Source organism: Puntigrus tetrazona, chromosome 13 (assembly GCF_018831695.1).
Source record: "Puntigrus tetrazona isolate hp1 chromosome 13, ASM1883169v1, whole genome shotgun sequence".
NCBI classification, from domain to species: Eukaryota; Metazoa; Chordata; class Actinopteri; order Cypriniformes; family Cyprinidae; genus Puntigrus; species Puntigrus tetrazona.
The window spans coordinates 10,677,586-10,698,425 of NC_056711.1; the positions used below are offsets into that span (position 1 = coordinate 10,677,586).

The 20,840-nt window shown below is 37.3% G+C and overlaps 2 protein-coding genes across 4 annotated transcripts in view; one reads left to right on the forward strand and one right to left on the reverse strand.

Moving 5' to 3' along the window:
* Window positions 1-20,840, reverse strand: part of cdhr1a (cadherin-related family member 1a) — a 33,072-nt gene that overhangs the window by 8,560 nt on the left and 3,672 nt on the right. For 2 of the 3 annotated variants that reach the window (XM_043256242.1, XM_043256243.1), the window contains exons 2-7: window positions 1,235-1,330; window positions 777-922; window positions 651-701; window positions 484-573; window positions 273-359; window positions 42-161 (exon numbers count right to left, since the gene is read on the reverse strand). In XM_043256242.1, coding sequence (XP_043112177.1) covers window positions 42-161; window positions 273-359; window positions 484-573; window positions 651-701; window positions 777-922; window positions 1,235-1,330 — 590 coding nt within the window. Of the gene's footprint in view, window positions 1-41; window positions 162-272; window positions 360-483; window positions 574-650; window positions 702-776; window positions 923-1,234; window positions 1,331-1,678; window positions 1,685-1,845; window positions 2,238-20,840 lie in introns of those variants that run through there. The other variant, XM_043256245.1, reaches the window with a different exon arrangement.
* Window positions 4,163-11,853, forward strand: chst3a (carbohydrate (chondroitin 6) sulfotransferase 3a). Its single transcript, XM_043256246.1, has 3 exons — window positions 4,163-5,107; window positions 7,968-8,152; window positions 8,232-11,853. Exons 2-3 carry the CDS (start codon window positions 8,073-8,075, stop codon window positions 9,409-9,411), a joined length of 1,260 nt encoding a protein of 419 aa, XP_043112181.1. The 5' UTR covers window positions 4,163-5,107; window positions 7,968-8,072; the 3' UTR covers window positions 9,412-11,853.

Consider the following 20,840-nt stretch of genomic DNA (forward strand, 5'->3'; position numbering starts at 1 on the left):
TGTACTGGTACAACAAGGAGAACAAAATGACGCCGACTCACCTTTGCCACCACAGTGATGAAATGCGTGAGGGATTTCTCATAATCGAGGCTTTCACCTGGTTTTATCCGCAGCACACCACTGTGATGATCAATGGCAAATTTTGTGCTTGGTTCACTGCTCTGGATTTAACAGCAAAGAGAGATGCTAGTGAAACTTTGCATAAAGGAAAGAAATACTCTGCTTTTATGACCTTTGTTTCAGATTCGTTCTCTCAACTGGATGCCAGTTACCTGGAGGAAGTAAGTGACTGATCCCCCTGAGCCGGTGTCTCTGTCCACTGCCTGCACTTTGTAGATGCTACTTCCAGATGTAGTGTTCTGTGCGCACACACACACACACACACACACACACACACACACACACACACACACACACAGTTCCTTTTAATACAGATCACATTCACATCAAAAATGTTTTCAGTGGAACTTAGTGATGTCTCACCTCTGGAACATCTACAATGGAAGGCATGTTCTGAAACTGTGGTCTCTCATCATTGGCATCCATGACAAAAACTGAAACTTTCTCAGCTACCTGACATCACACAACAGCATTAGAAAGACCTATACAAAACTACGAAGACATGCACCAGATAAATTAACAATGCTTACTTTATTAAGGCCATCTGAGATACTGACAAAGACCTCAATCTCATCTTGTGCCTGTGAAAATAAAAAGGTGTAGCATCGCTGTAGTATCCTCAGCATATTTAAAACATTACACATTTTGCCATTTACCTCTCTGTCGAGTTCCTCTATTAGAGTTACTGTTCCGGATTTGGGATGAACACGAAAATATTCTTTGGATCCGGGTTCAAAGGTCATTCCATACTTTACTGGCTGGCCTTCTGGGTCGGTTCCATTAAGAACGTATATCTGTGTTCCTGTAATTTACGTTTGTAAGATGTTATTTCCGTGCTTCATTGGTCAAATTGACAGCAGTGGTTCTTAATTAGGGACCTGAGGCCTCAGTGAGATGTACAATTGTCTTGGATAGTCAACTATTGGATAGTCATAGGGTCTTTAAAATATAAGCAGCAACCAAAGTCAAAGGGCAAAATCACCACCCTGCATCGAGCTCAAGACACATGGTCTTTGAAAAACAGCAGTCGCCATGTTAATACTGTTTACACCTAGCCAGAGTGACATCAACAGGTGATATTAATATAATGAGATGGTACAAAATTTGACCGTACCTTTTGGCGTATCCTCTGAGAGATTTAACAGTGCCATATTACCATTGTTACTGTTAGGCCCATTATCATAGAAATAGGGTGCATAATCAGTCTGTGCTGTAAACAACAAATATCACAATAAAATACCACAATTAACAGTGTAACATAACCAGAAACTTAAGGACAAGACACCATGTGCCTACAACAAGTGTACCTATGATAATATTTGTCATTTTTCTGTCACAAGGTTGAACACACATGGCATAATGTAATAATACTAATGACTGTCTCTATCTACTTGTCTAGGATTACAGCTGCCTTACGTCATAGATGCTTCAATATCCCCTGTTTTTTTTTTTTTTTTATCAAAGGTGTTTCACTATATAAATTCATTTATGAAATGAATTTGTATCTAAATTTAGATTTAGAGTTAGTTTTCTTTCAGAGAAGTCTCTATTTGCTCACCTCCTACTGTCAATCAGAAATAAAAGTGATGCAAATGAGACAGAAAGCGGTAGAAAGAAGTAGATTTCAAGATTATATACATTAGTCAACAGCGTAACGCAATCAATAAAGGAATCGATTAATCACCCGAGCCCCATCCGTATTCAAAAAAGCTGATGAATACATACCGAAGCAGAAATGTGCTAGCAGAAGAACTGACGAAAACTGCATTTCCATATCATTCTTCATCCTAATAAAGCAAAGCGGTTACAGCAGGCCAGACAGCGCGCTAGTTAAGAGAGCTACGGCAGTGTCCTTCTGAGGGTGTTTGTTTCAGATTGAGGAGAGCTAAGGCAGGTGCTAAGAGCCTAATCCAATGACACGCCTTAACCCTTGAGCACATTTTTAGAAGGCCATCTTTGCAGCACGGCAACTACTGACCACAAGAGGGGTTCACGAGTAACACTCCTGACCTGATATGACAGGTTAGAGACCAGTCTTTGTTATGCTATCACTCAGACCCCACCTTCAGAATGCTGGAGCTCTCTCCCAAAGGAACAAATACCAATGAGTACTGAAGAAATAGTATAAAATTAGCTCACCAGATTTTTAAGTTAAACTTTTTTTCGTGAATGAACGAATGCGTAAATAAATAAACAGCATGTTTGTTACCATTCATCAGACATTTTACAGGCCTTTGAGCAAACGAATCGTCTTAATCTCTTTTACAACTCGACAGAGCACATTGAAACAGATATGTAATTTCATACTCATCATCATTAGCAAATACCTCAATCTCACGCTTTCACAACCTTTATCATTTTTAACATTACATTATATGTAGAGCTGACGTTTAATGCTCAACAAAATCTTTTACAGTCGGGTTCTATAGTCTCTCCAGCAAATAAGGACGGATGAAAGTGCTTTACCGACTTCCGAAACGATCACAGTTTCCATATAGAATTAAAACTGTTTTCGTATTACTTTTTGCTCAGATGAGCAGCTGTGTGGATCAGAAAAGGAAACACCTGCCAATTTACCTTCATCTACATTTGTGAGTGTGGCTTTGCTTTCAGGTTTAATTTGTTTGGAGCAGGCAGATGGCAGGCAAGCAGATTAACCTACAATAATCCTTCATCATCGTGTAGTGCTCAGGGCCAGTCCACAGGGACACACAAACTAGAAGCGTCCCTGCATGCACACCACGCAAAAAACACTGGACTCTGGCAGATCTGGACATATATCGATTACCTTAAACGACTGTGAAAATGTTGCCTTGATAACGCTCATGATTACCAGATTTGCTCCAAAGCTCTAGATTCTTCTATACACTTAAATAATAAAGACGCGTTTCGAATACATTTTGATAAATATCTAAAAACACGAAACTGTTTTCTGTTTGGTTTTACAATCAGAGGGAAAAAAGGAGACAGAAAAGTAGGTCAAAAATCCAGTTTATTGTAAGATTAACCCTGGAAATGTCTTGTATATTGTGATCATGTGCGTCAGTCATACATCAGCAGTGTGGATTATATGAAAAAAATAGAAACCCTGAATGACAGACAGATTTGCCATTTATGCAAAATATTATCATCTTCTTAAATCTGTTTCTGACGTGACTATAAAAGGTCTTGGATATCGCTTTTATTGTGATTATCCTGGCGCGGGCTGAAATGGGACATGAAAAAAAAGCACTACTAAAGCACTATATAACAAACAACAAATTCAAATTATTACAATATATACCATGTGAACAGCTCAATATTTATAAAGTTTAAGAATTCAAGTGCAATGCATATGTCGCTAAACTGGGACCATCAACCGTTTGGAAAATTAACTAAAAATGAATTAATTTAACTATTGAAATTCCAGTTTCAGTATTAATGTGAAACTCTTAAATATGAAATCTTCAATCCACATGTTTGAATGTACTTCTTGGATTACAAATAAGCTTTAGATTTGATGCAATGTCTGGGTCATCAACATATTAGGGTCATTTTAATCTTGCAAACTTCAGTTCATCTGAAAATATATAATGTATTCTAGCTCGGAGATTAAGCTTTTACATGATTTTCCAACCCAATCATTTTTTCTCGTGTTTCTCCTATAGCCAAAATATTGTTGGAGGAGCCTAAACAAACGTGGTTCTGTGTTTAAGTTTAATAAAATGAGAGGCAAATAGCTATAACCTCAGTTTAAATAAGATAAGAACAGCGCCTCATACACGGCTTTGGCAGCGGGCCTATTTTAATAACAGCCAACTCGCCAGTAATACGGTCTTTACACTTCAGCTGCGGTATCATTTTGCTATTCGACAACAAAATCGATGGGAATTTAAATTACATATCAATATTTTATTACACCGTACTCTGCGAATAAATCATATATCGTTTGAATCACTTTAAGTCACTGTTATAGCCAGGAACACTGTACATCACCGCCTCCGCGTGGTTACTAAATGTTAACGCACAAAGTCTCGAGGCTCTCTCTCGTGGCTCCAACTCTATATATTTTAGTGATCCCATTGGGGTCATTCGGTGCACTACAGCATCACATCAAGTGTACGAAATGTAGAAAAAATGCACGAAACTATAAATAAATAAATAAATAAAAATAAGACAGTAGCCTGCCTATATCAATCTGTGCATCACACGTTACTACATTCAATTTAATTACTGATTGCCAGCGGTTTTATCTTAATATATATATATAAAAATAAATAGCCCTAAACAGTAATACGCTACGTTACAATCTCTTAAAAAAAATTTCATTGTCATTTATGGTTTACTCCGCAGCTTCACGATTTACATGATTTAGAAGGTATTTTTTTAAAGGGACACTAAAATGCGTTGTAATTCGCACAATCGAGGTTTGCCCCATTCATTCAGCAAGTGCACTCCGTGAAGCAACGCGGCGTGTTTTATACCCCTCGGTTTCCCACTGCAAAAAGGGGGATGAAGGAATCCACGTAGGAGTGTCCCAGGGCCCTCCTCAAACAGAAAAGCCCTTGTGAACGCTCACACTGGGGGTTCTTACTTGTTGACCACGTGACGTGTATCCAAGGATAGCCCAAACTTGGGAGACCGCCGAGAAATGGACACGTTTCCAGCACGCTGCACCGGAGAAACGCGCAAATGGAGATACATGAATAAGGGGCTTTCTTCAATGCCGTGAGAATCTGGAAATAACTTTAGGACCCTTCGGTTTCATGAGTTACAGCAAAAATGTCTGTAAAGCTGGAACTTTCTTAACAATGACTGATCTCCTTTTGTTCGTGGAAATAACGGGCTAGCCTATGAAGTGTTATCAAGTAATAACTTAATAGTGTAATTAGCGCTTTCACTCACGCACTTCTTTGGAGTCTTGACATAAACGCAGGGACAATGTGTGCCAGACGCGATCATTCAGGATGCTCCAGATGAACTACTGGAGACCCGTTCAGTCTTTAAGGTAAGATTTCATTAAGTAAGTATCTCTCACTCTAAATCATTTCACTACAACATTACAATAGTTATTTATTAAGTTTGTTATTTTCTGTCATTTTACTATCTATCTATCTATCTATCTATCTATCTTACAAGAAAGCATTAAGCTGTGAGATAAAATAACAAAACCCACAATTAAGTCAACTTTCAGAAAATCTCACAGCTTAATATAGCTGTGATGTGGACAAAATGGAATCTAAACACTGGATTATGCATGACTATAGTCAAAGTACATAATTATTATTATTAGTAATATTTTTTAATTCGCCTATATTTCTTTCAAACAAAATCTAAAAACACATTGTTTCTTTCTGCAGAATTTTGACTTAACCATCACTTTGAATTGATATAAACATTTAATTCAGTAATTAAAGTTGGGGGTTTTTTACGCAACTGTCTTTCCATGCATTTCCTAGTAATTAGCCGTTAGGTTGCTGTCCTCACAATCTCCTGTTAGCTCACACTGATTAGTTCAGTAAAACAGTAAGGGAAAGTCAAGGTGTGGCCTTACTATGTGTGTGCGTGCATGAGAGAGAGAGAGAAGCCATTTGGTGCCACGTCTCTTTAAGGTTTACATTTTGTGATATGCCCATGACAAATACACCCCCTGTTCCCGTTCCCCTCCTCCACCGCTGCTGCAGCTTCAACTCATGGGCCCAGGCAGCACAAGCGAGCCTGTCACTGGTGATAGTGGATTTATCTCATATAGAAGAACTCCAGCTAAACACTGCCTATCTCCCAGAAGGCGCCATCACGCACTGCTGAACCGCAAAGCGCTCCGTAATGAAACAAGACAAAAACACAAGGATGAAACATGCTCCCTGGCCCCAGACTGCACACACCTCTCCGATACCCATGCTAACTCACTTCCTGTGTCATGTTTGTCTGACAGAAAATGCCACCACCAGATTATATCCGTGTTATACTCCTGGATAAAAAGTGGTGCTATCCCAAAGGTTTAAAATGATTGACCATATGTCACAGACCAGTCCGAAAGCATCAGATGCACTGTAGTTTATTTTAACAAGCTACTGATGTGTTATCTTCCATCTCTGGGGAACAAATCAAATCCAAGTACTTTCTACACAATGAAAATAAACCCAAACACTGCAACAGTAGGATTATTTAAGCATTTATTTTCCCTAACGCATCTATAAGGCTGTAAGATAAGCCATTAATGTAATTTGTATGGGAATGATGAACAGAGTGATGTCCGTTTCTGCTTGAGCAGATCATCAGATTTGTCAAATGCTTCGGTGGTTTTTGAATATGTAAAGATCTCAGCTCAACCGCCGTGCCTGACAGTTTGACGGCTATGGCATAATAAGCCCACATAATTGGTTTATATTTACTTAGACTGCACACTATCATTCCTTGACGGCTCGAAAATTGTGTCATATCCTAAATGCTACTCTTTGTGCAGACAAATTGCATGGCATTTACCTATGACAGTTTTCCCACTGGTACACATCTTATTTTACGACTACAATATTGTACTGACTCTGCTTACGTTTTTAGCACAGTTTAGAAACGTGTCGCGTTCATAAAAGCCAATGTCTGGCAGAGGTCTGGTAGGTTTATTTGCACAGATGTGGTCTCGATATGGTCCAGATTAACCCATGTTAACCGGTGTTGTTTGCCATGCTGTGAAGGTAACACTTGCTTTATTGCTAGTAAATAACAGCTGTGAATAGAGCTACATCAGGTTATGGCAGCTCGCCTACTTAAAGCCATTCAGTGAGGTTATCTGGGGTCAAACATGCCTAAAGCTACTTCTTTTATTGAACACAACAGCCCAATATAGTTGTACTGTAATGGTGTTGTTTCCTTATCATTTCCCATAGGAAATTCTTTAGGAGTTTTTTATAGTCAATGAAGAGCCTGTTATTCACACATTAATACTCTTATTGAGAACAACATATTTAAACCTCTGTATTTAGATTAGTCACTATTCTCTAAGTTTAATAAGGGAAAAAAACAGATGAAATCCTTATAACCTCAAAACAAGGGTTTATTTAAACAGGTAAACCTAAACTTGCTCTGCAACACATGGCCACTGTGAACAAATGGCTTGTGGCATTCAGTGGTCATGAACCTTTGTTGAAAGGGCAGACCAATGTTTCAGTGTTGCTAATATCTGCTTTCCCAAGATGGATGGAAGCTTTGTATATTAAAGAAATGCTGCAACAACAGATGATTTGAAACTAGGACACTGACCCAGTTATTTGTTTTAAACTGTACACCTAACTCTCAGAAAATGAAAACGGTTCTGTGTTAAAGAAACAAAATTCCACCCACACCATACGTCTTCCAAGATTTAATAAAAACATTACAGACTTGCTGCAAAAGGAAATATCATTTCCTTTTGACTCTGTGGGTTATGAAGGCAGAATCATTCGGTGGCTACTAAAACTATTGTAAGAGTTTATTTTTTTGTGAAGCTTGAAGATCATTATATTCTCATTCTAAACACAATTTTATCGCTTAAAACATTTTTTAACTTTTTAACAGCAATGTAAATACTAAAGAAGTGCCACTTTTTATGATTCCTCTTGAGCAGTTACCAAAGAGAGTCAGACTGTGCTCTGTGGACCTCATCATCTCTCATCATTGCACATTAGTGGAATTACTGGACAGGTGATGACAGTGCAGGCTACTTGTTTGGGAACAAAGCTGAAATTGTCTGTGTCTGCTTATACTCCCCTGTGCCAAACAGAATAAATCTGTCACCGCTTGGAATCAATACATAGGGCTGGTGTGTCAGTGAGTTTTATGTCTGTGTGGAAACGATGCCAAAACTCCTGTCTTGCTTTTGTTCATTGCAGATGAATTGAACCCAGGTTCTGACATGAGATGAACCCAAAACGGTTGGCAGCAGCGACGAATTAGCAGTCTGTGGAGGCATTTCCTAAATCAAAGTTAATTTGAGAATGAGGAACAAGTATGCAGTCATCATTATCTGCATTGTGGCACTTGTCATCATTGAAAAAGAAAACAACATTATTTCAAGGTGAGAATTTTTAGATGCGCTCCCCAAAATGCATTTATTGAAATGGATTTTATATTTGACATTATTTTAAAATGTACAGGGTCTCAGACAAGCTGACACTTCGACGGACCCCTCAGACAGAGCCTCCAGTGCCCTACAATGCTTCCAGCAGTCTGGTAGTAATGGACTACAACAGTTCCTACCCAGAGGACGTGTATGCTGAGAACGCCATTCAGGCTGGTCGAAAGCACATCCTCTTGATGGCTACCACTCGTACAGGATCTTCCTTCGTGGGCGAGTTCTTCAACCAACAAGGCGCCAACATGTTTTACCTCTTTGAGCCGCTGTGGCACGTGGAGAGGATGCTATCGATTGGCTCAAGTGGCACGAATGCCAGCACTTCTGTTTGGGTGTACAGAGATGTCCTGCAGCATCTCTTCTTGTGTAACTTCTCCATGTTGGAGCGCTTTATCAGCCCTCCTCCGCGGGACCACGTCACCCCTTCCCTGTTCCGCAGAGAGTCCAGCAAGGCCCTGTGCGAGGAGCAAGTCTGCTCTCCGGTTGTAAAAGACGTTTTTGAGAGGTACCACTGCAAGACGAGACGATGCGGGCCGCTCAATCTGACCTTGGCTTCCGAGGTCTGCTCAGGAAAACAGCACAGGGTGATCAAAACAGTGAGGGTCCGACAATTAGACACACTTCGTTCTCTAATAGAGGACCGTCGGTTGGATATCAAACTCATTCAGCTGGTTAGAGACCCTCGAGCCATCCTGGCATCAAGGATGGTGGCCTTTGCAAGTAAGTACCAGAACTGGAAAAGCTGGGCAGTCAATGGAGAAATTCCTATAGAGGACGAAGAGGTCAAACGTCTCGAAGGAAACTGTAACAATATCCGCATCTCTGCCGAGTTGGGTTTGAGTCAACCGGAGTGGCTGAAAAACCGTTACATGTTAGTACGTTATGAGGATATCGCCAGGTACCCCATGCTGAAAGCAGCAGAAATGTACAATTTCACAGGGATTCCGATGACCACACAAGCACGGGATTGGATCCTCAAAAACACACACGCGTCGACCGAGGCAAGCGGTGTGTATTCCACCCAAAAAAACTCTTCAGAACAGGTGGAGAAATGGAGGCTTAGCATTCCGTTCAAACTGGCCCAAGTTGTACAGAAAGTTTGTGGACCGACCATGAAACTTTTTGGGTATAGGTTTGTAGACAGTAAACAGACACTATTGAACAGATCTTTTAGTTTGCTTGAAGAAAAACAATTTATTTAGGCAAGGATTGCATCTATGCATACATTGTTACAGGAAAACCAAGCGTGAAATGTGACAAGGTTTTGTTTTTATATGTGGACTAAAAAATATGCATAGCAGAGACACACTGGCACAATGTAGCACACTGGGATGTTGCTGAAATTATGAGTTATAATGACTGCAGATGCCGTCATATGAAAACAAAATTTGATGAGGATAAAATCATCTGTACTTATAAGATGAGACATGATCTGCCTGTGAATGTGTATAATTGTGTGCGAAACAGTGTTTCCTTTTTCTGAAAAAAGCTAAAAGATGATACAAAAATGGAAGTGAAACTGGTATTTATGTGTTGTGCTGCTGCTAAAATTACTTTTGATCACCATTTCAAATTGAAATTAAATCCCAAAAATTGGCTTTTGAGAGTTTGTCATCTCATTATTGTAAGATAGAATTTTTTAAATGCATCTGGATATTATCAGACATTACCTGAGAACAAACTTGCACTGTGCGATGTGGCAGTCAGTATAAAAGGCAGCTTTTGACAGCCAGCTGTGATCCCAGAGTACAATCATAGCATTATTCTCTAAAAAACTGCAACGTAGAATAGACCTTTGTCCACGCATGTTGTTAAATGTTTAATATTATAAACGTTTTTTAAACACAAAAATCGAATATGAGAAGTAAAATAATAACAACAGAAACGGCAAAATACTGAAGAAAACACCAACACTGACTGTGTAGGCGCAGCAAACGAGGGAAAAAGCAGCACCAGTTTCTTTAGGACCCTTCAGTATTCTTTGGCTGGATTAATGGAACTCTTTTAAAAAAGCATAGCATTCTTAAAATAGCTGAATAGCATTTAGTTTCAACTAAAGCCCTCATTTCAAAGCTATTTCAAACATCACAATTTATTTTTAGAATGGCCGTCTGTGAAATACTATTAGGAAACACACAAGGTCTTTTATCACTGCATGAAATCTACTGACCTTCTGGAAACAGTGATGTCTTTTCCTATCTCAGCACAGATTTACTGAGAACCAGTGATGTTCTCTCTGCACAAATTAAATGACTAATCTTAACTAAATAATTCCATCACCCTCAAACTATTTCCTGGCCACGTAGATACAGGATACAGTAGTATCTTCATGCTTTTGTGTTTCATTTCCACTGCAAGCAAGAAGTACATCATGCACAATACATTGTACTTCACAGAAAGAGTTGCTTCTCAGAACAATAAGCCACAAAAACATAAATTCATGTTTCTCTTTAATTGTACTGCTGCTATCTGTTTGCCACAATAAATAATTTAGGATCCGCTACCGCATTCACTGGCACTGTAAGATAAATGTGCTTTCAAGAATCTAACATCTGTTAAACAAAGAGCGAGAGCGGAGTGTCTGTCTACACGCTGGCATTTCACAAAATATGGGTTTATTATGATCCACCAGTTGCAATGTCCCTTGGAATCAGAATCCCCGATTTAATGAGTCTACGGGGAAATTTTATATTGACAAAAGCTGCCGCTCTGCTTCAGCGTGCTCGCTGTGATCGTCGCATAGCCTTCGTGAAAGCTGATTTCTACAAGCACAAACTGAAAAATCGGTTCTCTGAAGTGTACGATTTTGTGATTTCTGTTGCTAGTTCACGTTAAGGACACATGCAAATGCGTGTTTCGTTGACACAGGACTTTCCTCCCCACCAATCAATATCAAACACATCTCTGATGTCCGTACGTGCCATATGAAAACAAGTGTCACAGTTATTTCTTTTCTAAGTATGTTTTCTTTAAGTCGTTCCTGACTGATTTGGGACTACTGTGAGAGCGTTGTGCAGGCAGGGCAACAGGAAATCAGTCTCGAAGTGTATGTGCATGTGTTCCACTCTCTCAGGATGTGCCACACCTTCTAAGTGGAGCTCTGTCCACACTAGGGCTCAGACGGCCGTTGAACAGGCCTTTCATACTGTCTTTCCAAAGTTTCCAGTCTCTGAAGCACACAGCGCTGCCTGTTTACGGCTCAGAAGACTGCTGGCCTGCTAGAGCCTGAGCTGACTAATCACATGCAACACAGAGGGATTATTCCACTGACTCCAATTGACTTATTGATGCCATGCAAATAACGTGAGGGGAAAAATAACGTCTGAAACCGGACAAAAAGGTATTTGTGAGGGGAAGGTATTTTTGCTCGTGGAAAATAAAATCTCTTTTGGGATATTTCTGAGTCGTTGCTTAGTCATGCAGTGTTGATGTTTATCTTTAGTGTCTGGTTGAACTCTGCACTGGAAAAGCGCGGGGAAATACGTGGCTTGACCAAAGAGAGAGAGAGAGAGAGAGAGTTCTGACTTGTCTGCTTATGCCAATAATTACCATCAACAAACAATAAATACAGGGCCTGGAAAACCCTCTGAATGGTGAAGAATCTATTCTTCATGATCTCACTACAATAGTTCGCCCCAAAATGAGAATTCCGTCATCACTTAATCACCCTCGAGTATGTCCAAACCTGTATGAATTTCTTTGTTCCGCCTGAACACAAAGGATGATATTTTGAATTATGTTTTGTTTTGGGTCAGCATTGACTTCCATAGTAGAAAAAAAAAAATACCATGGAAGTCAATGGTGACCCAAAACAGCCTGGTTGCAAACTTTCTTCAAAAATATCTTACTTTGTGTTCGGCAGAACAAAGAAATTCATACAGTTTTGGAACTACTCCAGGGTGAGTAAATGATGACAGAATTTTTATTTTTGGGTGAACTATTCCTTTAACATCACTGTTAATTACATTGTATTGTGGAGTAGTGAATTGTGCAGTTGTGTTTACGAAACACTGCAATACAAAATATTACCAAAATATCTGCCCATACTAGGTATAATGTGTAAATTATACAATTAGTAATACTGTTTAAATATATATTATATAAAATCTACTATATTGCTTAGAATTAAATGTCACAACAAGAAAAACTTGCACCAAAAAATGAAAATTATTTCATTGCGTGCTCTCAAGCCGTTCTAAACCGTTATGACATTTGTTTTTCTGCAGAACATAAAATGTATTTTGCAGAATGTTGATAGCCAGACAATTTTGGTTCCCATTATCTTCTGTTTTATTTTTTGTTCATAGACTAGAATTAAACAGTTTGGTTATTCCAGCACATCTGCTTTTAAGTTCCAAAGAAAAAATAAAGTTATACAGATTAAGAATGACATAAGGGTAAGTAAATGATAGTTTTCATTTTTAATCATTATATAAAAACACTTCTGAGTGTCAATCCAGAGCCAGTTGGTTATAATGTCAGTTAAAATGTCAGTAATTACATGTTACAAAAAATATATATTTTCAATAAATACTTCTATATAAGTTAATAAGTGTCAAAAAAAAAAAACTAGCAGCAAATCCAGCATATTAGAATGATTTATGAAGGACTGTGTGACAATGGAGTTATTGGTAAAAAACAAACAAAAAAACTAAAACAATACAAAAAACACATTATATTCAAAAAATGATATTCAAATAGTAAAGATGTATTTTAAATTATAATAATATTTCACAATATTACTGTTTTCACTGGTTACTTTGAATGGCAGTGTAGTATGTGATTTAATTACGGAAATGCGTCTGCCTGTAGCTTTTGCTGTCCCAGGTATCTGACTTATATAATTGCTCCAAAATATGTTTTTTTCTATTTTAGAAAACTGACGGCCGTGATGCTGTTGCCCAGTTGTTAAAGCTCTGTGACAGTAGAGGGCAGTGTGCGCTAGACAATAGATCAGCTCGTCTTAAAATAACCTCTCCCTCCTTTAAACACCAGCATCTAAAGAATCATTACTACAAATTTTAAAAGTTAAGCTTTGACACGACACTCCTTTAAGAGTTCGTTAATCTCAATTCAAACTAAAGACGGTTGCCTTCCGTCACAAACGAGATACAGTTGCATGGAATAATGAATGCGACAAAACACACCATTTGTATTTTCAATACAGTAGGTCTGGAAAAAAGTGTGTGTGTGCAAGAGCGTGACTGCCTGCCGACTTTCAGTAGAGCGGATGTGAAGAAACCGCTCATCAAAGGGTGTGAGGTCCAGCACTAATCCGCAGTTAATGGCAGACAGGGGTGCCCAGCCCTATCGCTCTGTTCCTAATGGGCACACCGCGCTAATACCCAGCATCCCCTGCAGAAAGCACATAAAAATAGATGGCTGCATGTGTCTGTGCGTATACTGTATGTATACAGTTTTATTCAGACACCTTCAACATTTCTCACACTTTAGAAAACACGACAAGAGCACCGTCGGAACAAATTCATCTTGATAATGCCAATTAATTTGTGATACTATACTCACAAATTAATTAAGCTGAATAGCAATCAGATGCCAGCTGTTAAATTTAGATAGTACTAATATAGGGCAACAAATTACCAAGCAATGCTTAATTTTTCACCAGTCTGTGGAAGCCACACTATGGTCAGGTCAAAGCGCCTGAATCATTTTCGGTCACAAATGTTATACATTTTACTGGGAATCCACTTATATAATATGTCACCGTTTACTTTATTTTGCTATCCTCACTTACATATGTCTCCTGCATCCACTAGCAAAAAAAAAAAGGCTGATGTCTGAATAATTTTTGATTTGACCGTATATATAATAAATAGATATATTTTAAGCATCCCATTACTCCTTTTTGCTACTTAATGTTGGGTTTTGTTATTGCTACAATTTGGTTTCCTTACGAAAGTAAATTAAATGTGGACGTTTGTATTTTCTGGTAATGAGGAAAGACTGTACAATCAGTTACATTCGTAAAGGCTCATTTCAAACATTACAAACATCTAGTCATTTGTTTGAGAGGCTGAAAAGAAGTCACAGTAATGATCAAAGAAACCTCAAGACAGCAGACCATAAAAGACCTAACAAGCATTTCCGTGGTCAGTGGTCGCCTTTTAAAACTAATAAAATGGGGTCAAGCTTCGGTAGCACTGTCATAATGAAAAAAAAAACCAAAAACATCCAGACAATGTCCTCTTCCATAACCGTCACTCGTCTTTTCTCGAAAGAGTTGTTCCTTCCTTATTATTTGGCATATTAGCTTTAAACATAGTAGCTTTCTGTGAGCACTTTCATGTCTGGTCTTTAATGAGTGATTTAATGCCAAAGGAAACAGCTCCTATCAGCGAGCGTCGTGGAAGGGAACGTTCTGTGCACAGAGATGTTTTTGTGTGGGCTCCAGCCAGACCCATTTTTTTTTATAAACTCTTTCTTTCGCATTCGAGGTCACTGATACATAAATTATTTGCACTGCTGCTTTAAAATGTTTACAAGTTTGGCAGAAGTCAGTCTCTTTGAATGTGCGGCAGTGACCCTGTCCTTCTCATTATTACTGCAAACAATCAAAATACACAGATACAAATCAGCTCACATTTCCATCCCAGAATGAGCTGGCAGTGCAAACACAGATGGTTCGTGTCCTCTTCTCAGATAATATGTTTTTTGATTATTTTCTTTGCGGCATCTCTTTAAACGGCCGGTTCTGATAAAGGTAGCTTGGGGTGAGCGGTTGGAGATCTTGTTTTTTTTGGAGACCAATTACAAGCTAAAAGCGAGCGGTTTGGTCATGTGTGCGCTGATAGGAGGAACCGGTCGTCTACGACAAACATCAGCGCTTCCCCAAGCAGCCCTGTCCCACCTCTAAACCCTCCCACTGAAAGACATACGCAGGGAAGACACTTATGAATATTTCAAAGAGATTAGAAACCAAGCGCTGAGAGGTCAAGCATGTCCTCAAATCAGACCAGCCCACAATCTGAGGGCAGTGAACTATGGATGTCGGTCACGGGGAGATTTATTTGTATTTTATAAAAATCTGAGCTTATATTTAGATGTAAACAAACAACCACAATTTATACACTACCAGTCAAAAGTGTTCAAATGGTAAGATTTGTAATGTTTTTTTGAAGAATTCTATTCTGCTCACCAAATCTGCATTTATTTGATCCAAAATACAGCAAAAGTAATGACTTTCTATTTAAATATATTTTCAAATGTAATTTATTCTTGTAATAAAAGCAAAATGTTCTGCATCATTATTTCAGTCTTCAGTGTCATACAATCCTTCATAAATCCTTCTAATATGGTGATTTGATGTCTAAGAAATTATCATTATCAATATTCTAGAGTCATTTTTTTTCAGGATTCTTTGATGAACAGAAAGATCCAAATATCAGCACTTATCTGAAATAAAACGCTTTTGTAACATTACTATACAATTCAATAAATATATATATATATATATATATATATATATATATATATATATATATATGTGTGTGTGTGTGTGTGTGTGTGTGTGTGTGTGTGTGTGTGTTTTAAATAATAAATAATTTCTTAGTTTTGTTTTTATTAAATTGAGCAAAAGTGATGATAGAGACATTTATGATATTGAAAAATAATTATCAAATAAATGTCGTTGAACTGTTTCTTCATTAAAGAAACCTGAAAAAAATCTACTTAGCTGTTTTAAACATTCTGGTTGTACTTTTGATCAGAAACTGCAGGCTTGGTCAGCAGAAAAGACAGTAGGTCTTAGTAAAAAAAAAAAAAAAAAAAAAAATATATATATATATATATATATATATATATATATATATATATATATATATATATATATATATATATATATATATATATATATATACTTACTTACTTAAGTAAAAAAAAATACTTACTGTTGAAAAACATTTGACTGGTAGTGTATATGCAGAGTTTGATAGATAGCTGTTCTCTGCCTCCATAAGACCATATCTTCAAAACAGCATCAATACAAGCAAAACTTCATCGTGTGAAGATCCTGAGATTGATATTGTCTTCATTACATAGTAATCTTTATTGAGCTGTCTTTTGGTGAATACCGGTTGGACTGACGCTTGTGTCTATGGCTGTGTTCTTTTAATTAAGCAAACTGGGAGAAGTAAAGGAGATGCTTGGCAGCTTGTCAGGAAAATGGCATGTCAGGTCTATTATGGTCCCTCACAGGAGTGGCGTGCTGTCCATCATCTACCTGTTCTGGCTGTGGACCTTTCCCTTTGGATTCCACTGTAATGTGAGATGTTGGACATCTGCGTCTGGCTGAATGAGGAAGAGCTTTACACAGTTCTCTGATAATATAAAGCCCCTATCATTTACACCAGCTTTCTTCTGCCATTGTGCTGCGAAAACTGTGGCTCGGCAATCTAAAAGGGGACTAGTAACCACTCAAGAACTTGAGAATTGCATTCTTAAAAATTAAAAAAAAAAACATAAATAAAATAAAATAACATTTTAGGATTTAAAAGAATTTGTAAGACAAATACGTGAATGACAGTTAACAGGTTAACCGTTCAATGAACTGATCATTTAACTGTTAGCCCTGTTTTTTTTTAATTACTCGCTTTTATTTAACATTTGTTAAACATTCATATTTTTGTTTCCATGGCTTGTCAATTAAGTTTTATTTTTAGATTTTCTGTTTTCCTTATAATAATAGTTAAAGTATTAATAATGTTATTCTGTTTTTTGTGCTTTTTATTAAGTTCTGCTTGATAAAATATACATTCTATAGTTTATATCAATATAGTTTTTATTCATTTTTATTTCAGATTTACTGTAATTGTAGTACAAGTAAAGTACATGCAAATAAAATAAACCAAAAGAAAATAAAAAGTTGCCTTGGAAATAAACTGAAATGAAGTCAGAGTTTACTTTACTTGAGGTAACAAAATTTGGTAGGTTTATTAGTTAACATTAGTTAACCACATAAGTTAACTAAGAATGAACAATATGTCTACAGCATGTATTAATCATAGTTCATGTTAATTTCAGAATTTACCAATCACAATTTGTGTTCGTTAACATTAGTTAATGCACTGTGAATAAACAACAAACAACTGTATTTGTATTAACTAATAAAAATATTAACTAATATTAACGAATGACATCTTATTGTTAAGCGTAACCCAACATTTTGTGTGGTTTTATTTTAGTTTTAGTTTTACTTAACTATAATATGTTTGATTATCGTGTTAATTTCTTTGTCTACATTGCCAGATGATTAAAGTTTACAAACTTGATCAATTTTGCTCGTGCTTTTTAAACTTTGAAAACTTTCTCCTAATGAGAATGTATAATGAAAATAAATTCCAGAAATTCTCACACAACCTATAAAAGAAAACAGGAGCAGATGTACGTCGGTTTACCGCAAGAGCGTCACTTTTCCCTTTTTTAAAGCGTTCCAGAGGACTTCTAAATGTTGGTGGCATGCTGTGAGGTCAACACTTTGCACACATAAATAATGGAGGGTTTATTCGTCACTGACACACTATCCAAAGGCGCCTCGTAAACGCAGACCCATCAGTCACTCTCCCGGGAGAACCTTCTCAAGTGACCTGAACTATGATTAGTAATTTCTGGATTATTTGTTCTACTCTTGCAATATTCATGTTCTCCGTAACAGATATCATGACATTTTTTCCTCAGTGTGAGAGGGAATCCCACGCCAGCCTCAAAAAGAGGACATCTATTAGCCCGCTAAAATAAACATTGCATTTTTAATTGTTTTAGCATTGCCTAATGCATCATTCAACACAATCTGGAGTAGGACGTCGAGTTCTTTCCCTCACAATTTAGCTGACACAGAGAACATCCTTCTTGTACTCGTCTATAATGCATGCAAAACAACTTATCGCAGAAATTATGATGTGGGCTTCTCACACCGAAGAAAATTAAATATGTGCATATAACGGTGTTATTGCAGTTAACCAAAACTCTTAAAGATGATTTACTTGTACACTGAGAAAAAAGATACACATGGTTGCAAACTAATTATTTGAGCTAAATTAAAAAAACAAACGTTGAAAGTTAGTCAATTAAATTTGTTTAAATGTAGCTAAAATAAATTTATTGCATCTACTTACTTTAATTATATATATATATATATATATATATATATATATATATATATATATATATATGCAACAATTACATTTACTAAATGCTATAAAATGCTATAAACAAATATATGTATATATTATATATATATATACATAATTAGTTTGAAGTAAAATACATTTTGCATTAAAATATTAATTAAAACTAAAATAGTATCTTTGTGATACAAAGAGCTAAATACATAGTTCTTTCTAACAAGTATTATTCATTTATTTAAACTCTGTAATAAAACCTTTATTATATATTAAATAATAACTGACTTATTCTAACACATACTGTTAGGACACTTTTCTTTCCTTTCTTGTCACTGATAATAACACGTTACTATTATTGTCCCTAAATCAACGTGAAATCAGACCCTAATTGGTGCGTACATTGACATGCAGATGATTAGCAGTCCTAAGGGATTGATAATGGGAGAATCAGAAGTTTAGCTCTGGTTTCCACCAATCACAGGGAATGTCAGCGCGTGACTTGTAAAGTTTCCTGACATGTAAGAAAGCACACTTCACCAAGTCCATTTCCAAATGTCGCAGGCTTTGATATCCAGCTCAGTGAAACTTGTGACTGTTTTAATTAAGGAAGAAATACAATGAAATGACAGAGCTTGTAGAGGACATCTCATTCAACAAATGCTTTGGTTTCTTACCCTCTTTCACAGCGCGACAGTTTTAAAAGCACTCGCCAAGTCAAATGATTTCCTTTTTGCAACATGAAGCGAGAATACAGTGAGATATACAGAGAATTACAACCCGAAAAAAAACTGGCCGCCTCTTTGACCTTGAAAACCCACTTTGCTGACGCTTCAAAACAACACACATACACATTTGTATTCATTCTGATAGCATCTCAAGCAAAAACCTCCATCTATTCCCATCAGCGAGACAGTGGAGCCAGGACAGGGCTAGAGCAGGACCGAGAGAGAGCATCCCAGCACTTCCACTGTTTATACTGCCTCAGGTTATATACGGCACCAGAAGGAATGACTGTAAGGCTGTAACTGTGTTTTTACTCCTACAGACAATAAGTCAGACGCTCACATATATCCCCTCACTTTTTCACATGGGTTCCGCTCTACAGGATCAACTTTCTACGCAGTCAGCAACAGATATTTTTTTTATGGTAATCAATCAAAATCCAATGACAGCAGGCCTGGGCAACTGGCCATTTTTAGCTTCTGATGATGGAGGAAGAACGGCGGATTTATTTATTTTTAGTAACAATGGCCTACTTTGAAGCTAAAAAGCCACCGTTTTAGATTTTAATAAGAAATCTTACAACAACAGAAAGCGTTTGTATTCGCACAGTATTTATTACCGAGTGCAAAAGATACATTTTATTAAAACGCACCATACGTCTAATCTCCAAAAACACCTGCTTTTTGGTAAATTTTCCCTACCAAACTAAAAAAAACCTGTATACAAACAATAGCTTTCTACTGAAAGGTTTAACTGTGTTCACAAGCATGACATTTTTCATAAATACGACATGTTGCAATACGTGTTTAAATTTATACAATACAAAAAAACAACAACAATGATTTGATATTTTGTATGGTATTCTTTATTTTTTAGTTCCATGAATTTCTTCGTGTTTGATGATAGTTATATTGTTCTTATTATAATTACTTTACAAAATTTGTTGCCAAGTCTTTAGTAGTTTGTTTAATAGCCTTACTCTATATAGTGTGACGACGTGGCCTGTATTTAGGGGTCAAAAGGTCATAGAGTGATCAGCGAACTATATCCCTGTTTTCTTGAGCAAAAGCTGTGGAGCTGTTAAATAACTCCTTGCAGTCTTCAAAATACATTTCTATGCAGAAAAGTAAAAAGTAGCCCTTGTTTTCCCAACTACTCATTTGATTTCAACGCTCCTTTAACTATAACAGGCCCTATAAATATATATCTGAAAAAACAAATATGGCATCACACAAGCTCGCTTTCAAAAGGAGGATCTTGTTTCTCCCGCCACAAACACTGCTGGACTTTGAGTGTATACGTCCACTTTTTCCCAGAATGATTGATGGCAGCCACTTACTCGCAGTGAATAGTCTCCAGTCGAACTTTCATTCTTAATTCCCGTGTCAACAGTGCATCTCTAGCTCCCGACCTGCCACTTTAGCCCCGAGGAGACACCTGACCAGATTCCAGCCACCCCACATATAAACAGTGTAATCTCTCAGTCTCTGACACAGCAAATAAACACAGCACACAAGCAAAGCTCAGCAACTTAATATCCTACTTCCTTCCTTTGTGTAGACTTGACAGCTTGTAGGGGGCTCGGGGAAAAGAGAGAAAAAGAAGACATATTTTACAGGTAACAAGACTAAAGTGACCGCCTCGCTGAAGTTGAAGCAAGGTTAAGTGCGTTGAGGAAATGTGCGCTAAAGCCAAAAATACACCTGAAATATTACGGATGAGTTGATGCGTTATTGCTATTTAAAAACGACGCAGAGGTATGGAGATAT